The sequence below is a fragment of the Malaclemys terrapin genome, chromosome 18, assembly GCF_027887155.1.
Source record: "Malaclemys terrapin pileata isolate rMalTer1 chromosome 18, rMalTer1.hap1, whole genome shotgun sequence".
NCBI classification, from domain to species: Eukaryota; Metazoa; Chordata; order Testudines; family Emydidae; genus Malaclemys; species Malaclemys terrapin.
Window position 1 is genome coordinate 332,183 of NC_071522.1, and position 18,422 is coordinate 350,604.

General features: G+C 42.6%; 1 protein-coding gene across 6 annotated transcripts in view; it reads left to right on the forward strand.

Moving 5' to 3' along the window:
- The window catches only part of LOC128825491 (adapter molecule crk), a 152,673-nt gene that overhangs the window by 106,656 nt on the left and 27,595 nt on the right, over positions 1 to 18,422 (forward strand). For 4 of the 6 annotated variants that reach the window (XR_008442683.1, XM_054008020.1, XM_054008021.1 and 1 more), the window contains exons 3-5: positions 3,398 to 3,504; positions 5,553 to 5,759; positions 13,660 to 13,796. Coding sequence is in view for 5 of the 6 variants with exons in the window: in XM_054008020.1 (XP_053863995.1) it covers positions 3,398 to 3,504; positions 5,553 to 5,759; positions 13,660 to 13,796 (451 nt within the window). In the remaining variant the exon portion in view is untranslated. Of the gene's footprint in view, positions 1 to 3,397; positions 3,505 to 5,552; positions 5,760 to 13,659; positions 13,797 to 13,941; positions 14,043 to 15,684; positions 16,797 to 18,422 lie in introns of those variants that run through there. The other 2 variants (XM_054008018.1, XM_054008024.1) reach the window with 2 other exon arrangements.

An 18,422-nucleotide genomic window follows, 5' to 3' on the forward strand; every position in this document is an offset into this window, starting at 1 on the left:
CTGGCACCAGCCCACCTTGCCTCAGAGTACATTAATCGGAAGGGGTATTTCTCTATGGTTCTCCAGGCGCTTGTGGGTCACCGTGGGTGTTTCATTTACATTAACACAGGCTGGTCCAGAAAGGTACACTGGCCTGTTCAGGAACCTGCAAGCCAGGACTTTTTCCCCCAGACCAGAAAATCACCGTAGGTGAAGTCGAAATGCCCATTGTGATCCTTGAAGACCCCGCTTACCCTTTAATGCCGTGACTCATGAAACCCTACACAGGGAGCCTTGACAGCAGCAGGGAGCAGTTCAACAGGCTGAGCTGGTGCAGAATGACTGTGGAGTGTGCTTTTGGCCGTTTAAAGGGCCACTGGCGCTCTCTGTATAGAAAGCTGGACCTGGCCGATGACTGCATCCCTGCGGTTATATCCACGTGCTGTACCCTCCATAACATTTGTGAAGGAAAGGGTGAAAGCTTCTCTCAGGCATGGACTTCGGAGGTTCAACACCTGGAGGCTGAATTTGAACAGCCAGAGAGCAGGGCTATTAGAGAGGCTCAGCGCGGGGTTGCAAGGATTAGGGATGCCTTGAGGGAGCAATTTGAGGCTGAAAGCCACCAGTAATGTCTGGTGCCCTGCATGGGAGTGAAGTACAGTGGTTCCAATGTTAATAGGAATCTGTGTTTGCTACGCTGACTTGCAGTGTCTGTTGCTTTCCTGGGCTAAGGTATCTTTTACTTTATGCAGTAATAATAGATTCATAGATTCTAGGACTGGAAGGGACCTCGAGAGGTCATTGAGTCCAGTCCCCTGCCTGCATGGCAGGACCAAATACTGTCTAGACCATCCCTGATAGACATTTATCTAACCTACTCTTAAATATCTCCAGAGATGGAGATTCCACAACCTCCCTAGGCAATTTATTCCAGTGTTTAACCACCCTGACAGTTAGGAACATTTTCCTAATGTCCAACCTAGACCTCCCCCGCTGCAGCTTAAACCCATTGCTTCTCGTTCTATCCTTAGAGGCTAAGGTGAACAAGTTTTCTCCCTCCTCCTTATGACACCCTTTTAGATACCTGAAAACTATCGTGTCCCCTCTCAGTCTTCTCTTTTCCAAATGAATGTTTTCAAAGCCAAAGAATCTATTTATTGAAAAGACAATTCATTTATTGAAAAGAAACACAACTGCTTGGGAAACAGGGCAAGGGGTTGGAGTGCGGAATGGTACAATCACAGATTTGCATATGTCCTGTTGTTGTACTCAGCCTTCCTGTCTGGAGTGCTGTGCAGTGAGTGCTGCACTTCAGGATGGCTATACTGCATGGTGATGGGGATTGAGTGCAGTGGGTAAAGGTTGTAGTTTGCAGGGCTGGGTGGTGAAACTACAGGTGTTGGAGGCAGCTGGTGGCGATTAGAACCTGGATGTTGGGGAAAGTGGGTTGGAGGTGACATGGGGGCACAAGGGAAAGAGTTTTGGGACAAGAGCTGCAAGGGGGAGTGGGCACGGTAGTGCTCCGCCTGCATGGCTACTAGCGCCTGGATCAAGTCCACTTGGCGCTCTATGATGCTTATCAGCCAATCCATGCTTTGCTGCCGGAGCTCCACGCTTTTGTGCCGGCGATTCGCAGTCTGCTGGTGGATCCTCCTTTCACTCTCCCTCCACTCCTGTGCTTTTAGATTCTCATTAAGTGACTGCTGCATTACTTCATGCAGCATGTCATCTTTGCTTCTATGTGGCCTCTTCCTGATTTTTTGCAGTCTCTCGGCCAGTGATAACACGGACGGCTGAGATCTGAAGGTTGCATCTATAAAGGCAAAATGCAACACTTAGAGGCAGCATTGTTCACACCAGACAGAGCAATGCTTCCCCCGTACTTAAGGAGGGCAAGCACAGTCTACACTATAGCATAATTTGCCCGTCCCAAAGCGAGCGCACATAACCCATGGGAGCTCCCAAAATGGTGAGTAAGCGCAGGGTCAAGGGGGACTGATTGTTTCATGACTGTACTGTCCTCTGGGTTTCTGTGCCTTGGGGAGAGCCAAGAGGTGCCAGGGGCCCCTAATACTGAACCCTACGGCTGGAGCTGGGACAGGACAGCTTCTTCCCCCCAAACACTGATGAGGTCCAGCACCTCGCCATTGCTCCATACTGGGGATTGCCTGGCACGTGGAGGCATGGTCACCTGGAAAGAATCGCTGAGAGCACTCCACACCTGGCTGAGCAAACAGGATGGGGATTTTCAAAATTCCCAGAGAATTTAAAGGGCGGGTCTGATGGTTGGTCACCTGAGGGCAGGGCAGTAGAGTTCAAACTGATGACCAGAGTGGCTAGAACAGGCATTGTGGGATACTTCTGGAGGCCAATCAGAACGCATTAACAGACCAGGGCATCCACACCGGCAACGCGGTGCTCCAGCAGGGGCACATCAAACGTTATTCCACTCACTGAGGTGGCGTACTAGGAGCACTCTACGTGCCTTGCCAGTGTGGACGCGTCGTGAGTTAGAGTGCACTGGTCTGCTTTAATGCGCTCTAACTTGCAAGTGTAGCCATACCCTTAGTGTTGGTGGCAGGGACCTTGACTCTAGAATTTACTTCCTTCCTTGGTCCAGTATAGTCAGTTCAGCCTTCTAACTGCCTATTTACTGTTTGTTATGTCAGGGATTCTTAACCTTTTTCTTTCTGAAGCCCCCCAACATCCTCTTAAAAACTCCACTGCCACCTTGTGCCACAACAACTGTTTTTCTGCATATAAAAGCAAAGACCAGCATTAAGGGGCAGCAAGCAGGACTACTGCCCGGAGCCCCGTGCCACATGGGGCCCCATGAAGCTAAGTTGCTTAGGCTTCAGCCTCAGGCCCAGGTGGAGGGGCTCGGGCCTCTGGGCTTCAACCCCAGGCGGTGGGGCTTCAGCTTTCTGCCCTGGGCCCCAGCAAGTCTAATGCCAACCCTGCTTGGCGGATCCCCTGAAACCTGCTCATGGCCCCCCAGAGGGCCCTGGACTCCTGGTTAAGAACCACTGCATTATGTGATGAGTCTCCCTGAATCTAGTTAATATTTATTTACAACTTATAAAATACGTACCTGTTCCCAGAGAAGACCGGCCCTGAGGTAGTTTTAAAAACTGAAAAATAAGATAAAGTATATGGGGAAAATGACTTTGCTGTAGTTAGGAACTTCTGCATCATCTTTCCCCTCTTTTTATTTTGACTGGTGAAGTTATGGTCTCTTGATACTGTCCAAAAGAAGTTGGACTCGTATGCACAAATGCTAGTTCCTATCTAAATTGGATTATTCTTCCTATTTTCAGCATTTGGGATTGAATATTTCTTGATTCCCTTTATACTATTACATTTTCTTTGCTAATCTTTGCTTTTTTTTCCCTTCCTCCTTCCCCACCCTCCACCCCAGGTTGAGACCGAGCTGAAATTAATCTGTTGCGACATTCTGGATGTACTGGACAAACACCTCATTCCAGCAGCTAACACGGGCGAGTCCAAGGTTTTCTATTATAAAATGTAGGTGACTTGTGGGGTTTGGGCCAGTGCCATCCTTATAGTTTGCATAAAATATTGAAGTGAATTCAGTACTGGTAAATATGCCAGATTAACAGTCATGGAGATTAAAATTTTACAGCCATGGAATAGGTACTGCATATAGAGTGGAAACGTAGTTCTCTCCACACTGTCCTACCACTGTTGCCTACTTCAAGAAATAAGATGATGGTTTGGTCATTCTGCCCAGTCAGTCCTTGTATTGAACACCAACAAGAGGCTCAGTGACTAATTGTGATGGTACATTTTCTCGTGGATGCCTGCCAACTAGATAAACTGTATTAAGACCACCAAATAGCACTCAAGTGGAAACAAATTTTAATTACTATACACTTGTAATTGGTCTTGAACAATTGATACAGAATAAAAATATGGAGATATACCTGTCTCATAGAACTGGAAGAGACCCTGAAAGGTCATCGAGTCCAGCCCCCTGCCTTCACTAGCAGCACCAAGTACTGATTTTGCCCCAGATTCCTAAGCGGCCCTCTCAAGGATTGAACTCGTAACCCTGGGTTTAGCAGGCCAATGCTCAAACCACTGAGCTATCCCTCCCCCCAAATGAAAGGCTATTTACCCACATTAGCAACCCACTGAACCATTCAGTGCTTTCTGTGTAAAATGTGTATAATACATAAAAACTAGGTTAATTTAACACACCTAAATATTTAAATCAAGGAATGCCAACATTAAAATTGCATGTCTAACTTAAGTTCAGCCCCTTGTGCATACCCATCATGATAGTTGCTAATTATGATATACTTTTTTCTTAAATAATGTATAGAATTGTGTGGTATTTTTTCTATTATAGTTATAAGTAATTTAATTGTTGTAAACTTTCATTTAGTTTTTATATGGATTTTAATAACTTTTCCAGTGTTCATTCACTATACATTTTCTTTTTACCCATCGGCATAGCCTTTCTGAGGTGCACTTCTGGGGTAGAGACAGCTTGCTACAAGCTTAGGTGGATTGCAAAAATTAGGAAAGTTCATTATTACTGTATTTATTTGTGTTTATACTTGCAGTTTTCATATATCTTCATGGACTGTCTGGAATACTCAGTAGTATATCATGTTACATATGTATCTGAGGTAATCTGAACTGAATGTGACGGAGCTAGATAAGAGTGTCATCAGCATATTGTGAAGGAACTTTAAGCCTGATCTCTTTACTAACCCTCCTAATGGCCTCATTTATGTTGACTGGGAAGTATGACAAAGTAAAAGCCCTAGGAACAGAAGAGCCGTTGCCTCCTACTACCCTCTGAGCTTGAGGAATGAAACCACCTAAAGACAGACCCATCCACTCGTAATAGAATACGTAGATAGATCAGAACATTCATGACATCAGAGGTAGCTAATGTCAGCATGGACACCTGAATGTTTATCCATCACCGAGAAGGAACTGAGCACTGTAGTGTAGACTTCTGCTAAAGTGACGGGAGGGAGTGTTTTTCCATTGCTGTAATAAATCCAGTCCATGGAAAGGTAGTAGCTAGATCAACAAAAGAATTTTTCATTGATCTAGTTGCATCTACAGTGGGGGTTAGGTCGACCTAACTATATCACACAGGGTGTAGATCAGGCCTCCGTGTATGATACTGACCAGTGGGTGAGTCTCCATTTCATTTTATCAAGCTTTTCCTGCTACTTGTAAAAAGGTCCAGGATGGCTTCTCTAATGGTGGAATTCTCTTCTTTCTGGACTAGAAAATTGTCTCAGTAACTTGAACTTCAGTGAAACACATTCAGTGTGTTTATTTTAGGAGTAGCGTGGTTTTAGTTACTTCAGAAAGTGACACAGGACTTGGTTATTCACATTGTCTTCCATGGCTGATTGTCTTAACGTTCTTATAAAGTACAAACCCTGTATTTTCTAGACACATATCTATAGTAAATGCCCATGCTATACCAATTTATTAATGTACAATTATTATCAACATTAACTTTTTTTTTTCAACAGCTAATGTGAAATCAAGGAATCCTGAATTTGTGCTCTTTACTCTTTCAGGAAAGGGGACTACCACAGGTACCTGGCTGAGTTTGCCACAGGAAATGACAGGAAGGAGGCTGCAGAGAATAGCCTGGTGGCTTATAAAGCAGCTAGTGATATTGCAATGACAGAACTTCCGCCAACACATCCCATACGCTTGGGTCTTGCTCTCAACTTCTCTGTATTCTACTATGAAATTCTTAATTCCCCTGACCGTGCCTGCAGGTAAGTAATGTCTGAGGAGACTGGAAGGTTTCTTTAAAATATAAAACCAGCTACAGTGTAGCATGTATAGCTTGTAAATTTGAATAACTGCATCAGGGGCTGCTAACAGGGAGTTTCCCAAGGGAGTTCTCTAGGTGAAGGAGGAGCAAATACAGCACCCTTGTGGTAAGTGGCTGCCTGTAGTGTGTGTTTGTGTTTGGGGGTTACTTGCTGTGTGCTGAGCTTGTGTTTCTGTCTGTTGGTTGTTTGAAGGACCGTGTGCTGTTGCTGGCAGTTGGAAGCTGTGAGCTTCAAAGTAAGGTTTGAAAGCTAGAAGCCTCTGTTAATTGGCTGAGCCTTAGTGGCAGGGCTATCAAGAAGGCTAGGGCTTTTTAAAGCAGTGACCACTGTGACCAGGGAGCTTTGCGAGCAGGGGCTGCTAACAGGGAGTTTCACAAGGGGAGTGGGAAGGGGGCAAGGTTGACTTGCTGTTCTTTAAAACCTGTAAACTAAACTACATTCAAAACTTCCTTGATTTAAACAAAACCCTTTCATTAATTAGATAGCTGCAGGAGACAATGCAAGCAGATGACCAGCAGCAGAGCGGGGGCTATCCAGTTTATTGCACTGAGTGCAGCATGTGTGATTACCTGCCCTGTGGGCGGGTGGCGTATATGTGCATTCGGTGCACGGAGCTCCTGGCCCTTAGAGACCGCGTACGGCCTTTGGAGGCCAGAGTGGCAGAACTGGAGGAGCTAAGGGAGGCAGAGAGGTATGTTGATGAGGCTTTCCTGTAGAATTGTCCCACCTCCAGTCAGACAGAGGCTGCGCTGTTGAGGAGGATGGAAGGCCCAGGGAAGCAGAGCAGTCAACTGGAGCAGAGGGACACCTTCCCATAGTTGGGACCCTCCTTCCAACTGGTGTTAGGGTATCCTCTCACACTGAGGTTACCTCTCTGGGGGAAGGAACTCCAGTCACGAGGAAAAAGCAGGTGTTAGTAATGGGAGATTTGAGCATTAGAAACATAGCTGGGTTTGTGATGACCGGGAGAACTGTATGGTGACTTGCCTGCCTGGTGCAAAGGTTGCGGATCTCTCGAGGCATCTGGATAGACTTGTGTAGTGCTGGGGAGATGCTGATGGTCGTGGTACATGTAGGTACCAGTGACCATAGGGAAGGGTAGGAGAGACGTCCTGGAGGCCAAATTTAGACTGCAAAGGAAGAGACTGAAATCCAGGACCTCTATGGTGGCATTCTCAGAAATGCTCCCAGTTCCAGACACAGTGCCAGGTAGGCAGGCAGAGCTTCAGATTCTCAATGCGTGGATGAGTCGATGGTGTAGAGAGGAGGGGTTTAGATTCATTAGGAACTGGGGAAACTTTTGGGATCGGAGGAGCCTATACAGGAGAGATGGGCTCCACCTAAACCAAAATGGAACCAGACTGCTGGCACTTAACATTAAAAAGGTTGCAGAGCAGTTTTTAAACTAGGAGATGGGGGAAAGCCGACTGCTGCAGAGGAGCATGTAGATCGCACAGAGACTTCTCTTAGAGGAGAGTCTATTGATAGAGATTCTCTAGGTTATAGTCAGGAGCAGAGGATGGAAGGAGGATAATGTAAGGGCCAGATCAGATGAGAAACATTCACATAAAGAATCTAACACATCAGAAAAGGGCAGACAAATAAACAGTGACAAGTTTTTAAAGTGCTTGTACACAAATGCTAGAAGTCTAAATAATAAGATGGGTGAACTAGAGTGCCTTGTGATAAAGGAGGATATTGATATAATAGGCATCACAGAAACTTGGTGGACTGAGGACAATCAATGGGACACAATCATTCTGGGGTACAAAATATATCGGAAGGACAGAACAGGTCGTGCGGGGCGGACGGGTAACACTATATGTGAAAGAAAATGTAGAATCAAATGAAGTAAAAATCTTAAGGGAATCCACATGTTCCATAGAATCTCTATGGATAGTAATTTCATGCTCTAATAAGAATATAACATTAGGGATCTGTTATCGACCACCTGACCAGGACAGTGATAGCGATGATGAAATGCTAAGGGAAATTAGAGAGGCTATGAAAATAAAGAACTCAATAATAGTGTGGGATTTCAATTATCCCCATATTGACTGGGAACATGTCACCTCAGGACGAAATGCAGAGACAAAATTTCTCGATACTTTAAATGACTGCTTCTTGGAGCAGCTGCTACGGGAACCCACAAGGGGAAAGACAACTCTCGATTTAGTCCTGAGTGGAGCGCAAGAGCTGGTCCAAGAGGTAACTATAACAGGACCGCTTGGAAATAGTGACCATAATATAATAACATTTAACATCCCTGTGGTGGGAAGAACATCTCAACAGCCCAACATTGGCATTTAATTTCAAAAAGGGGACCTATGCAAAAATGAGGGAGTTAGTTAAACAGAAATTAGAAGGTATAATGACTAAAGTGAAATCCCTGCAAGCTGCATGGACGCTTTTTTAAAGACCCCATAATAGAGGCCCAACTTAAATGTATACCCCAAATTAAGAAACACAGTAAAAACTAAAAAAAAGAGCCACTGTGGCTTAACAACCATGTAAAAGAAGCAGTGAGAGATAAAGGCGTCTTTTAAAAAATGGAAGTCATATCCTCCTAGTGAGGTAAATGGAAAGGAGCATAAATTAAGTGTAAAATTAGGTGTAAAAATGTAATACGAAAAGCCAAAAAGGAGTTTGAAGAACAGCTAGCCAAAAACTCAAAAGGTGGTAACAAAATGTTTAAGTACATCAGAAGCAGGAAACCTGCTAAACAACCAGTTGGGCCCCTGGCTGATGGAGATACAAAAGGAGCGCTTAAAGATGATAGTCATTGCGGAGAAACTAAATGGATTCTTTGCTTCAGTCTTCCCGGCTGAGGATGTTAGGGAAATTCCCAAACCTGAGCAGGCTTTTGAAGGTGACAGATCTGAGGAACTGTCACAGATTGAAGTGTCACTAGAGGTGGTTTTGGAAGTAATTGATAAACTTAACATTAACAAGTCACTGGGACCAGATGGCATTCACCCTAGAGTTGTGAAAGAACTCAAATGTGAAGTTGCGGAACTATTAACTATGGTTTGTAACCTGTCCTTTAAATTGGCTTCTGTACCGCATGACTGGAAGATAGCTAATGTAACGCCAATATTTAAAAAGGGCTCTAGACGTGATCCCAGCAATTACAGACTGGTAAGTCCAACGTCATTACCGGGCAAATTAGTTGAAACTATAGTAAAGAATAAAATTGTCAGACACATAGAAGAACATAAATTGTTGGGCAAAAGTCAACATGGTTTCTGTAAAGGGAAATCGTGTCTTACTAATCTATTAGAGTTCTTTGAAGGGGTCAACAAGCATGTGGGCAAGGGGATCCAGTGGATGTAGTGTACTTAGATTTCCAGAAAGCCTTTGACCCAAGGTCCCTCACCAAAGGCTCTTAGGTAAAGTAAGTTGTCATGGGATAAAAGGGAAGGTCCTTTCATGGATTGAGAACTGGTTAAAAGACAGGGAACAAAGGGTAGGAATAAATGGTAAATTCTCAGAATGGAGAGGGGTAACTAGTGGTGTTCCCCAAAGGTCAGTCCTAAGACCAATCCTATTCAACTTATTCATAAATGATCTGGAGAAAGGGGTAAAAAGTGACGTGGCAAAGTTTGCAGATGATACTAAACTGCTCAAGATAGTTAAGATCAAAGCAGACTGTGAAGAACTTCAAAAAGATCTCACAAAACTAAGTGTTTGGGCAACAAAATTGCAAATGAAATTTAATGTGGATAAATATAAAGTAATGCACATTGGAAAAAATAACCCCAACTATACATACAATATGATGGGGGCTAATTTAGCTACAACGAATCAGGAAAAAGATCTTGGAGTCATCATGGATAGTTCTCTGAAGACCTCCACGCAGTGTGCAGAAGTGGTCAAAAAAGCAAACAGGATGTTAGGAATCATTAAAAAGGGATAGAGAATAAGACGGAGAATATCTTATTGCCCTTATATAAAACGATGGTACGCCCACATCTTGAATACTGTGTACAGATGTGGTCTCCTCATCTCAAAAAAGATATACTGGCACTAGAAAAGGTTCAGAGAAGGGCAACTAAAATGATTAGGGGTTTGGAACGGGTCCCATATGAGGAGAGATTAAAGAGGCTAGGGCTTTTCAGCTTGGAAAAGAGGAAACTAAGGGGGGATATGATAGAGGTATATAAAATCATGAGTGATGTGGAGAAAGTAGATAAGGAAAAGTTATTTACTTATTCCCATAATACAAGAAATAGGGGCCACCAAATGAAATTAATGGGCAGCAGGTTTAAAACAAATAAAAGGAAGTTCTTCTTCACACAGTGTACAGTCAACTTGTGGAACTCCTTGCCTGAGGACGTTGTGAAAGGCTAGGACTATAACAGCGTTTAAAAGAGAACTGGATAAATTCATGGAGCTTAAGTCCGTTAATGGCTATTAGCCAGGATGTGTAAGGAATGGTGTCCCTAGCCTCTGTTTGTCAAAGGGTGGAGTTGGATGGCAGGAGAGAGATCACTTGATCATTACCTGTTAGGTTCACTCCCTCTGGGGCACCTGGCATTGGCCTCTGTCGATAGACAGGATACTGGGCTAGATGGACCTTTGGTCTGACCCAGTATGGCCGTTCTTATGAGCAATATGCTGGGTTTCCTTGTTTTCTGCTGTATATAAGTTGAAAAGTTTTATAATAAATTAACCACATAGGCACGGAAGAGAAGCCTTGAAACTTCACCCAGTGTTAGGGCTCTGCCTTGTGCATCTTTTAATTCATTCAAGAGTTGGCGAGCATTCAAGGAGTCCAGATTCATTTAATTTATTTGGGAGAAACAAACGTGATAAAGCAGAGAGTGGTAAACTAATTTGTAAAATCTGAACTTAACTTTTCAGGGGTGAATACTTAAAGTAGGGCTGTCAAGCTATTAAAAAATTAATCACGATTAATCACGCTGTTAATAGTAGAATACCATTTATTAAAATATTTTTGGATGGTTTCAACATTTTCAAATATTGATTTAAATTATAACAGAATACAAAGTGTACAGTGCTCACTTCATATTTATTTTTATTACAAATATTTGCACTATAAAAAACAAAAGAAATAGTATTTTTCAATTCACCTAATACAAGTACTGTAGTACAATCTCTTTATTGTGGAAGTTGAACTTACAAATGCAGAATTATGTACAAAAAACCTGCATTTTAAGTCCACTCAATCCTATTTTTTGTTCAGCCAATTGCTCAGACAGACAAGTTTGTTTACATTTGCAGGAGATAATGTTGCCCGCTTCTTGTTCACAAGGTCACCTGAAAGTGCGCACAGGTGTTCACATGGCACTGTTGTAGCTGGCGTCGCAAAATAATTACGTGGCAGATGCGCTAATGATTCATATGTCCCTTGATGTCAACCACCATTCCAGAGGACATGCGTCCATGCTGATGACTGGTTCTGCTAGGTAACAACCCAAAGCAATGCGAACCGACGCATGTTCATTTTCATCATCTCAGTCAGATGCCACCAGCAGAAGGTTGATTCTCTTTTTTGGTCATTCAGGTTCTGTAGTTTTTTCATCGGTGTGTTGCTCCTTTAAGACTTCTGAAAGCATGCTCCACATCTCATCCCTCTCAAATTTTTGGAAGGCACTTCAGATTCTTAAATCTTGGGTAGAGTGCTGTAGCTATCTTTAGAAATCTCACATTGGTACCTTCTTTGTGTTTTGTCAGATCTGCAGCAAAACATGAAATATATGGCGGAATGCGGGTAAAATAGAGCCAGAGACGTACAATTCTCCCCCGAGGAGTTCAGTCACAAATTTAATTAATGCATTATTTTTTAATGAGCATCATCAGCATGGAAGCATGTCCTCTGGAATGGTGGCTGAAGCATGAAGGGGCATACAAATGTTTAGCATAGCTGGCATGTAAATACCTTACAATTAGGGATGTAAAATGTTAACCAGTAAGCATTAGTCTACTGGTTAACCTGCCTTAACCATTAACCTCTGGGACGGCCAGAGGGGCCCCAGCCGCACCACCTGGCTGGAGCAGTGCTGCCTGGCCATTGCAGCCCCAGCTGGGCTGGCTGGCCCTTTAATTGGTTAACTGTTTCAAGGAAATTTTTTTAATCGTTTAAATGGTTAACTATTTAAATGGTATTTACATCCCTATTTGAAATGCGGGCTACTAAAGTCCCGTGCAAACGCCTTTTCTTACTTTCTGATGACATTGCAAATAAGTGGGCAGCAGTATCTCCCGTAAACATAAAAAAAAGTTGCTTGTCTTAGTGATTGGCTGAAGAGAAGTAGGACTGAGTGGACCTTTAGACTCTAAAGTTTTGCATTCTTTTTGTTTTTGAGTGCAGTTATGTAACAAAAAAAAAATCTACATTTGTAAATTGCACTTTCACAATAAGAGATGGCACTACTGTACTTGTATTTTTCAATTCACCTCATACTGCCTTTTTTATTTTTACAGTGAAAATATTTGTAATAAAAAATAATATAAAGTGAGCAGTGTACACTTTGTATTCTGTATTGTAAATGAAATTAGTATATTTGAAAATATAGAAAAACATCCAAAAACATTTAATACATTTCAATTGGTATTCTATTGTTTAACAGTGCGATTTAAAAAAATTAATCAGCGGATTAATTTTTTGAGTTAATCGAATGAGTTAACTGCCATTAATCGACAGCCCTAACTTAAAGCAATTACAATTTAATTAAAGGCCATTAAATCTATTTTCAAGTTTACTAACGAATCAGGAAGCAGTTGATCTTTATTTTCAGTATACTGCAGGATATAGTGTGTAAGAGGGTGGCCCAGGCTGGATCACCCTTGTGTGCCAGACCATGCCACAACCTGTGTGCCTGCCTCAGTTCCCCTTTCAGAATCTCTAGTAACTCCATTTCATGCTGTCCTGCTTAAATAGCCCTCCTTGGAACCAATTTATGATAAAAACATTGTACAAATGGTCTAGAACATCCCAACACATAGTCTATTTAATGCCACAGTGCAAGTAGTCACTAAAATCCCAAGACACCTTTCCCCCTCAGTGTGCTGTATATCCTACACCAGTGTCTTCAGCCACACCTGGCTGGACTCTGTCAGTTCTCTTCTGCCCCTCTGCCAAGACAGCCACATCAGCCCTTCAAGCTAGAGTGCAACCCCAGTCTTCTCAGTGGGAATGCCCACATCCTCTCTGCTAATAGCTCACCTTTACCTTAGGAGCATCCCTCACTCCCCCAGCCTTCCCATTGTTCCCCTGGATCCAGCTTTCTGGTGTGGAGACATCAGCAAGTAAGCTTCTCTGCTGCTCCCTGTCTTCAACCCTTGCCTTTGGCTCTCTGACTTCGAGCCAGCAAGCACCTCCCTCTGCTGCTGTCTGGCATCTAGCCCTGGTTCAGGGATGCTAACCAACAAACCTCTCTTGCTGCTCGCTTGCCTTGAGTCTTCTCCCAGGAATCACATACAGTCTCTTGGCTCTGGCAGCTCACCTGTCCCTTTCCCAGCTGAATCAGTGGGTGCTCTTAAGTGAGCCCTCACTGACTAGGTCTCTTCTCCTTAGGTCCCAGGTACCCTCTTTTAAGATCAATTGGAGTTAGCTGATGAGGCACAGGAACATTGGCTCTTACCTTATTAAAGGCCCAGTGTCACCCTGTGACATAGCATCCAAGTGACTTTGAAAGTCAATGGGACTTAAGTTCTTAAGTATTTAGGTGCTTTTGAAAATTTTACCCAAAAACTGTAGCTGTGGTCTCGTTAACTGAACTAAAAAAATCTTGTTTGTTCAATGAAACAAGTTAAGCTAGATACCTTTATAGGTGTTTGTTTTATGACATCTTGTATATTAATCTGATATTTGTAGGTTGGCAAAAGCAGCTTTTGATGATGCTATTGCAGAACTGGATACACTGAGTGAAGAAAGTTATAAAGACTCTACACTTATCATGCAGTTGTTACGTGATAACCTGACACTATGGACTTCAGATATGCAGGGTGATGGTAAGTAGACATCTGCTCTAAAATGCTGCTCCACCCTTTATCTCCCCCAAAAATTCAAGTTAAGCTAAAGGGGACCTGCAAGCATGTAGGTGTGGGGTGGATTTGGACTTGTGCACTTTTTTGTTTGACTGTGTTTTCCTTACAGCTTACAATAGCGAATTTCTATCTTCCCGTCTTATGTTGGATGACTTCATGGAGATGAAACTAGTGTACATTGGGAGTTTTTCTTAGCCCTTAATTGAAGGGATGATGTGTTGAATCCTTGAGAGGTTTTCTCCCTATTAAATTAAAATATTTGGTTTCAGCAATAACCCTTTTGAGGACAGAAGTTATTTTTCATTTAATCAGGTTTAATTTCCTTGGTGCTTGTCATCTTTCCAGTTATCCATAGTCTATAGACCTGAACTTCTAATAAGTAAGACTAGCAGGAAGACCAGTCTTCTTTCCCTTTCCCCCTTAGGTTCCCTATTATCACTATTATTCAGGGTTTCTCTACACTATTTAAAACAAACAAAAAAACCCAAACAAACCCCAAAACGTAAGCCTCCTATTTTCCCTCTGAAGGTCAGCGTTAATATCTCCATAGGCATTTGGTTTCATAGTGAATGACTTTGTTCATGGAGGAATGAGTAAATGTTACGAGTAGGGCTGTCAAGCAATTTAAAAAATTGCGATTAATCGCACAATTAATTGTGCTGTTAATAGAATACCATTTATTGAAATATTTTTAGATGTTTTCTACATTTTCAAATATGTTGATTTCAATTACAACACAATACGAAGTGTACAGTGCTCACTTTATATTTATTTTTGATTACAAACATTTATGCTATAAAAACAAAAGATATTTTTCAATTCACCTCATACAAGTACTGTAGTGCAATCTCTCTGTAGTGAAAGTGCAACTTATAAATGTAGTTTTGTTACATAACTGCACTCAAAAACAAAACAATGTATAAGTGTAGCTGACGTCACAAGATATTTACGTGGCAGATGCGCTAAAGATTCATATACCTCTTCATGCTTCGGCCATCGTTCCAGAGGACATGCTTCCATGCTGATGAGTCTCATTAAAAAAAATGTTAATTAAATTTGCAGCTGAACTCCTTGGGGGAGAATTGTACGTCTCCTGCTCTGTTTTACCCACCTTCTGCCATAGATTTCAAGTTTATAGTAGTCTTGGATGATGACCCAGCACTTGTTTGTTTTAAAAACGCGTTCACTGCAGATTTGACAAAATGCAAAGAAGGTAACTGTGACGGGTTGGGTCACAGAAACCCCGTTGGGACTGCCACCTGATGTGCTGGGACTACCTCTGTCTATTTTCTCTGGCAGCTTGGGACTTCAGTACCTTGCCTGGTTATGCCTGACACGCTAGCCGGCTACAAACATAGACCCAGGTCTGAACCACGTCTTCCACAAGCTGCAGGCTTAACTGAAAACAGCTTAAGAAGTACTCCTGTCTCCAACACCCAGATACCCTGCTCCCAATGGGATCCAAACGCCAAATAAATCCATTTTACTCTGTATAAAGCTTATACAAGGTAAACTCATAAATTGTTTGCCCTCTATAACACTGATAGAGAGAGATGCATAGCTGTTTTCTCTCCAAGGAATTAATTGCTTGCTCTGGGTTAATAAGCAGAAAGTGATTTTATTAAGTATAAAAAGTAGGATTTAAGTGGTTCTAGGTAATAACAGAACAAAGTAAGTTGCCTGTTTTATTTTATTCTGCTTGGTAAGTCTAAGCCTAATACAGTAGGAAACTAAATGCAGGTAAATCTCACCCTCAGAGATGTTCCAATAAGCTTCTTTGACAGACTAGACTTCCTCCTAGTCTGGGTCCAGCAATCGCTGTCACCCCTGTAGTTATTGTCCTTTGTTCCAGTTTCTTTCAGGCATCTCTTTGGGGTGGAGAGGCTCTCTTGAGCCAGCTGAAGACAAAATGGAGGGGTTTGCAGGTATCTCTCCTGTGGATGGAAACCCCTCTCTTCCCTGTGTAGAAACGACAAGATGGAGCTTTGGAGTCGCATGGTCAAGTCACATGTCCAAGCATGACTCAGTTCTTTACAGGCCGATTCCATTGCTCACATGCTAGTTTGAAAGTTCCCAAGAAAGCTCAGATGTGGATTGGTGTCTCTCAAGGTCCATTGTTAGTTAAGTACTCCCAATTACTTGAATAACCCCTTCACACTAAGTCTGCCTTAGGTGCTTCCTACAGCAAACACTTTAAATACAAACATAGAGCCAACACTCATAACTTCAGATATAAAAATGATACATGCATACAAATAGGATGAATACATTCAGTAGAACGTAACCATGGCAAAGATATGTTGCATGGCATATCTAGCGTAAAACATATTCCAGTTATGTCATATTTACACTCATAAGCATGTTTCTATAAAGCATTATGGGGTGCAACGTCATGGTACCAATGTGAGATTTATAAAGATAGGTACAGCACTCGATCCAAGATTTAAGAATCCTGAAGTGCCTTCCAAAATTTCAGAGGGATGAGGTGTGAAGCATGCTTTCCGCATCAGAGTGTCTTAAGACTTCTGAAACTGCATAACCAGACCATCAAAAAAGAAAATCAAGCTTCTGCTGGTGGCATCTGACTCAGATGATGAAAATGAATGAGAGTCAGTCCGCACTGCTTTGGATCATTATCGAGCAGAACCCGTCATCAGCATGGACGCATGTCCTCTGGAATGGTGGTTGAAGCATCAAGGGACATGTGAATCTTTGCAAGATATTTACATGCCAGTTATGCTAAAGCCGGCTACAACAGTGCCATGCAAACGCCTGTTCTCACTTTCAGGTGACATTGTAAACAAGAAGCAGGCAGCATTATCTTCTGCAAATGTAAACAAATTAGTTTATCTGAGCAATTGGTTGAACAAGAAGTAGAACTGATTGGACTTGTAGGCTCTAAAGTTTTACATTGTTTTATTTTTGAATGCAGGTTTTTGGTACATAATTCTACATTTGTAAGTTCAACTTTCATGATAAAGAGATTGCACTACAGTACTTGTATTAGGTGAATTGAAAATTAGTATTGTTTTTTACAGTGCAAATATTTGTAATAAAACATAAATCTCAAATGAGCACTGTACAATTTGTATTATGTTTGAAAATGTAAAAGCATCCAAAAATATTTAAATAGGCTAGATCTTCGGGCTCAACGTGTAGTGATCAACGGCTTGATATCTAGTTGGCAGCTGATATGAAGCAGAGTGCCCCAGGGGTCGGTCCTGGGGCTGGTTTTGTTCAATATCTTCATTAATGATCTGGATGATGGGATGGATCGCACCCTCAGTAAGTTTGCGAATGACACTAAGCTTGGGGGAGAAGTAGGTATGCTGGAGAATAGGGATAGAGTCTAGAGTCACCTAGACAAATTGGAGGTTTGGGCCAAAAGAAATCTGATGAGATTCAACAAGGACAAGTGCAGTGTCCTGCACTTAAGATGGAAAAATCCCATGCACTGCTACAGGCTAGGGACCGACTGGATAAGGGGCAGTTCTGCAGAAAAGGACCTGAGAATTACACTGGACGGGAAGCTGGATATGAGTCAGCAGTGTGCCCTTGTTGCCAAGAAGGCTAACGGCACATTGGCCTGTATTAGTATGAGCATTGCCAGCAGATCGAGGGAAGTGATTATTCCCCTCTGGCACTGGTGAGGTCACATCTGGAGTACTGCATCCAGTTTTGGGCCCCCCACTACAGAAAGGATGTGGACAAATTGTAGGGAGTCCAGTGGAGGTCAGTGAAAATGATTAGGAGGCTGGGGCACATGACTTATGAGGAGAAGCTGAGGGAACTGGGCTTATTTAGTCTGCAGAAGAGAAGAGTGAGGAGAGATTCGATGGCAGTCTTCAGCTACCTGAAGTGGGGTTCCAAAGAGGATGGAGCTAGTCTGTTCTCAGTGGTGGCAGACAGAACAAGGAGCAATGGTCTCAAGTTGCAGTGTGGGAGGTCTAGGTTTGACTTTTATTAATCACTAGCACCACTGCTAGTAAATAAGACTGTCAATCAATTGCAATTAACCCACTAGGAGGGTGGTGAAGCACTGGAATGGGTTACCTTAGGGAGGTGGTGGAATCTCCATCCTTAGAGGTTTTTAAGGCCTGGCTTGACAAAGCCCTGGCTGGGATGATTTAGTTGGGGTTGGTCCTGTTTTGAGCAGGGGGTTCGACTAGATGACTTCCTGAAGTCTCTTCCAACCCTAATCTTCTATGATTCTATGAAATAAATGGTATTCTGTTTAACTGTGCGATTATAATCGCAAATGACTTTTTATTCGTTTGACAACCTAATTAAAAATTCTTTTAAACATATTTAACACCATTATAAGTGCTGGAGGCAAAGCAGGGTTTGGGGTGGAGACTGACAGCTTGCAACACCTCCCCCACCCCCATGTAATAACCTCGCGACCCCCTGAGGGATCCCGACTCCCAGGTTGAGAACCCCTGTGCTAAAGATTCATATTTCCCTTCATGCTTCAACCACCATTCCAGAGGACATGCATCCATGCTGATGACGGGTTCTGCTTGATAACAATCCAAAGCAGTGCAGTCTGATGCATGTTCATTTTCTTCATCTGAGTCAGATGCCACCAGC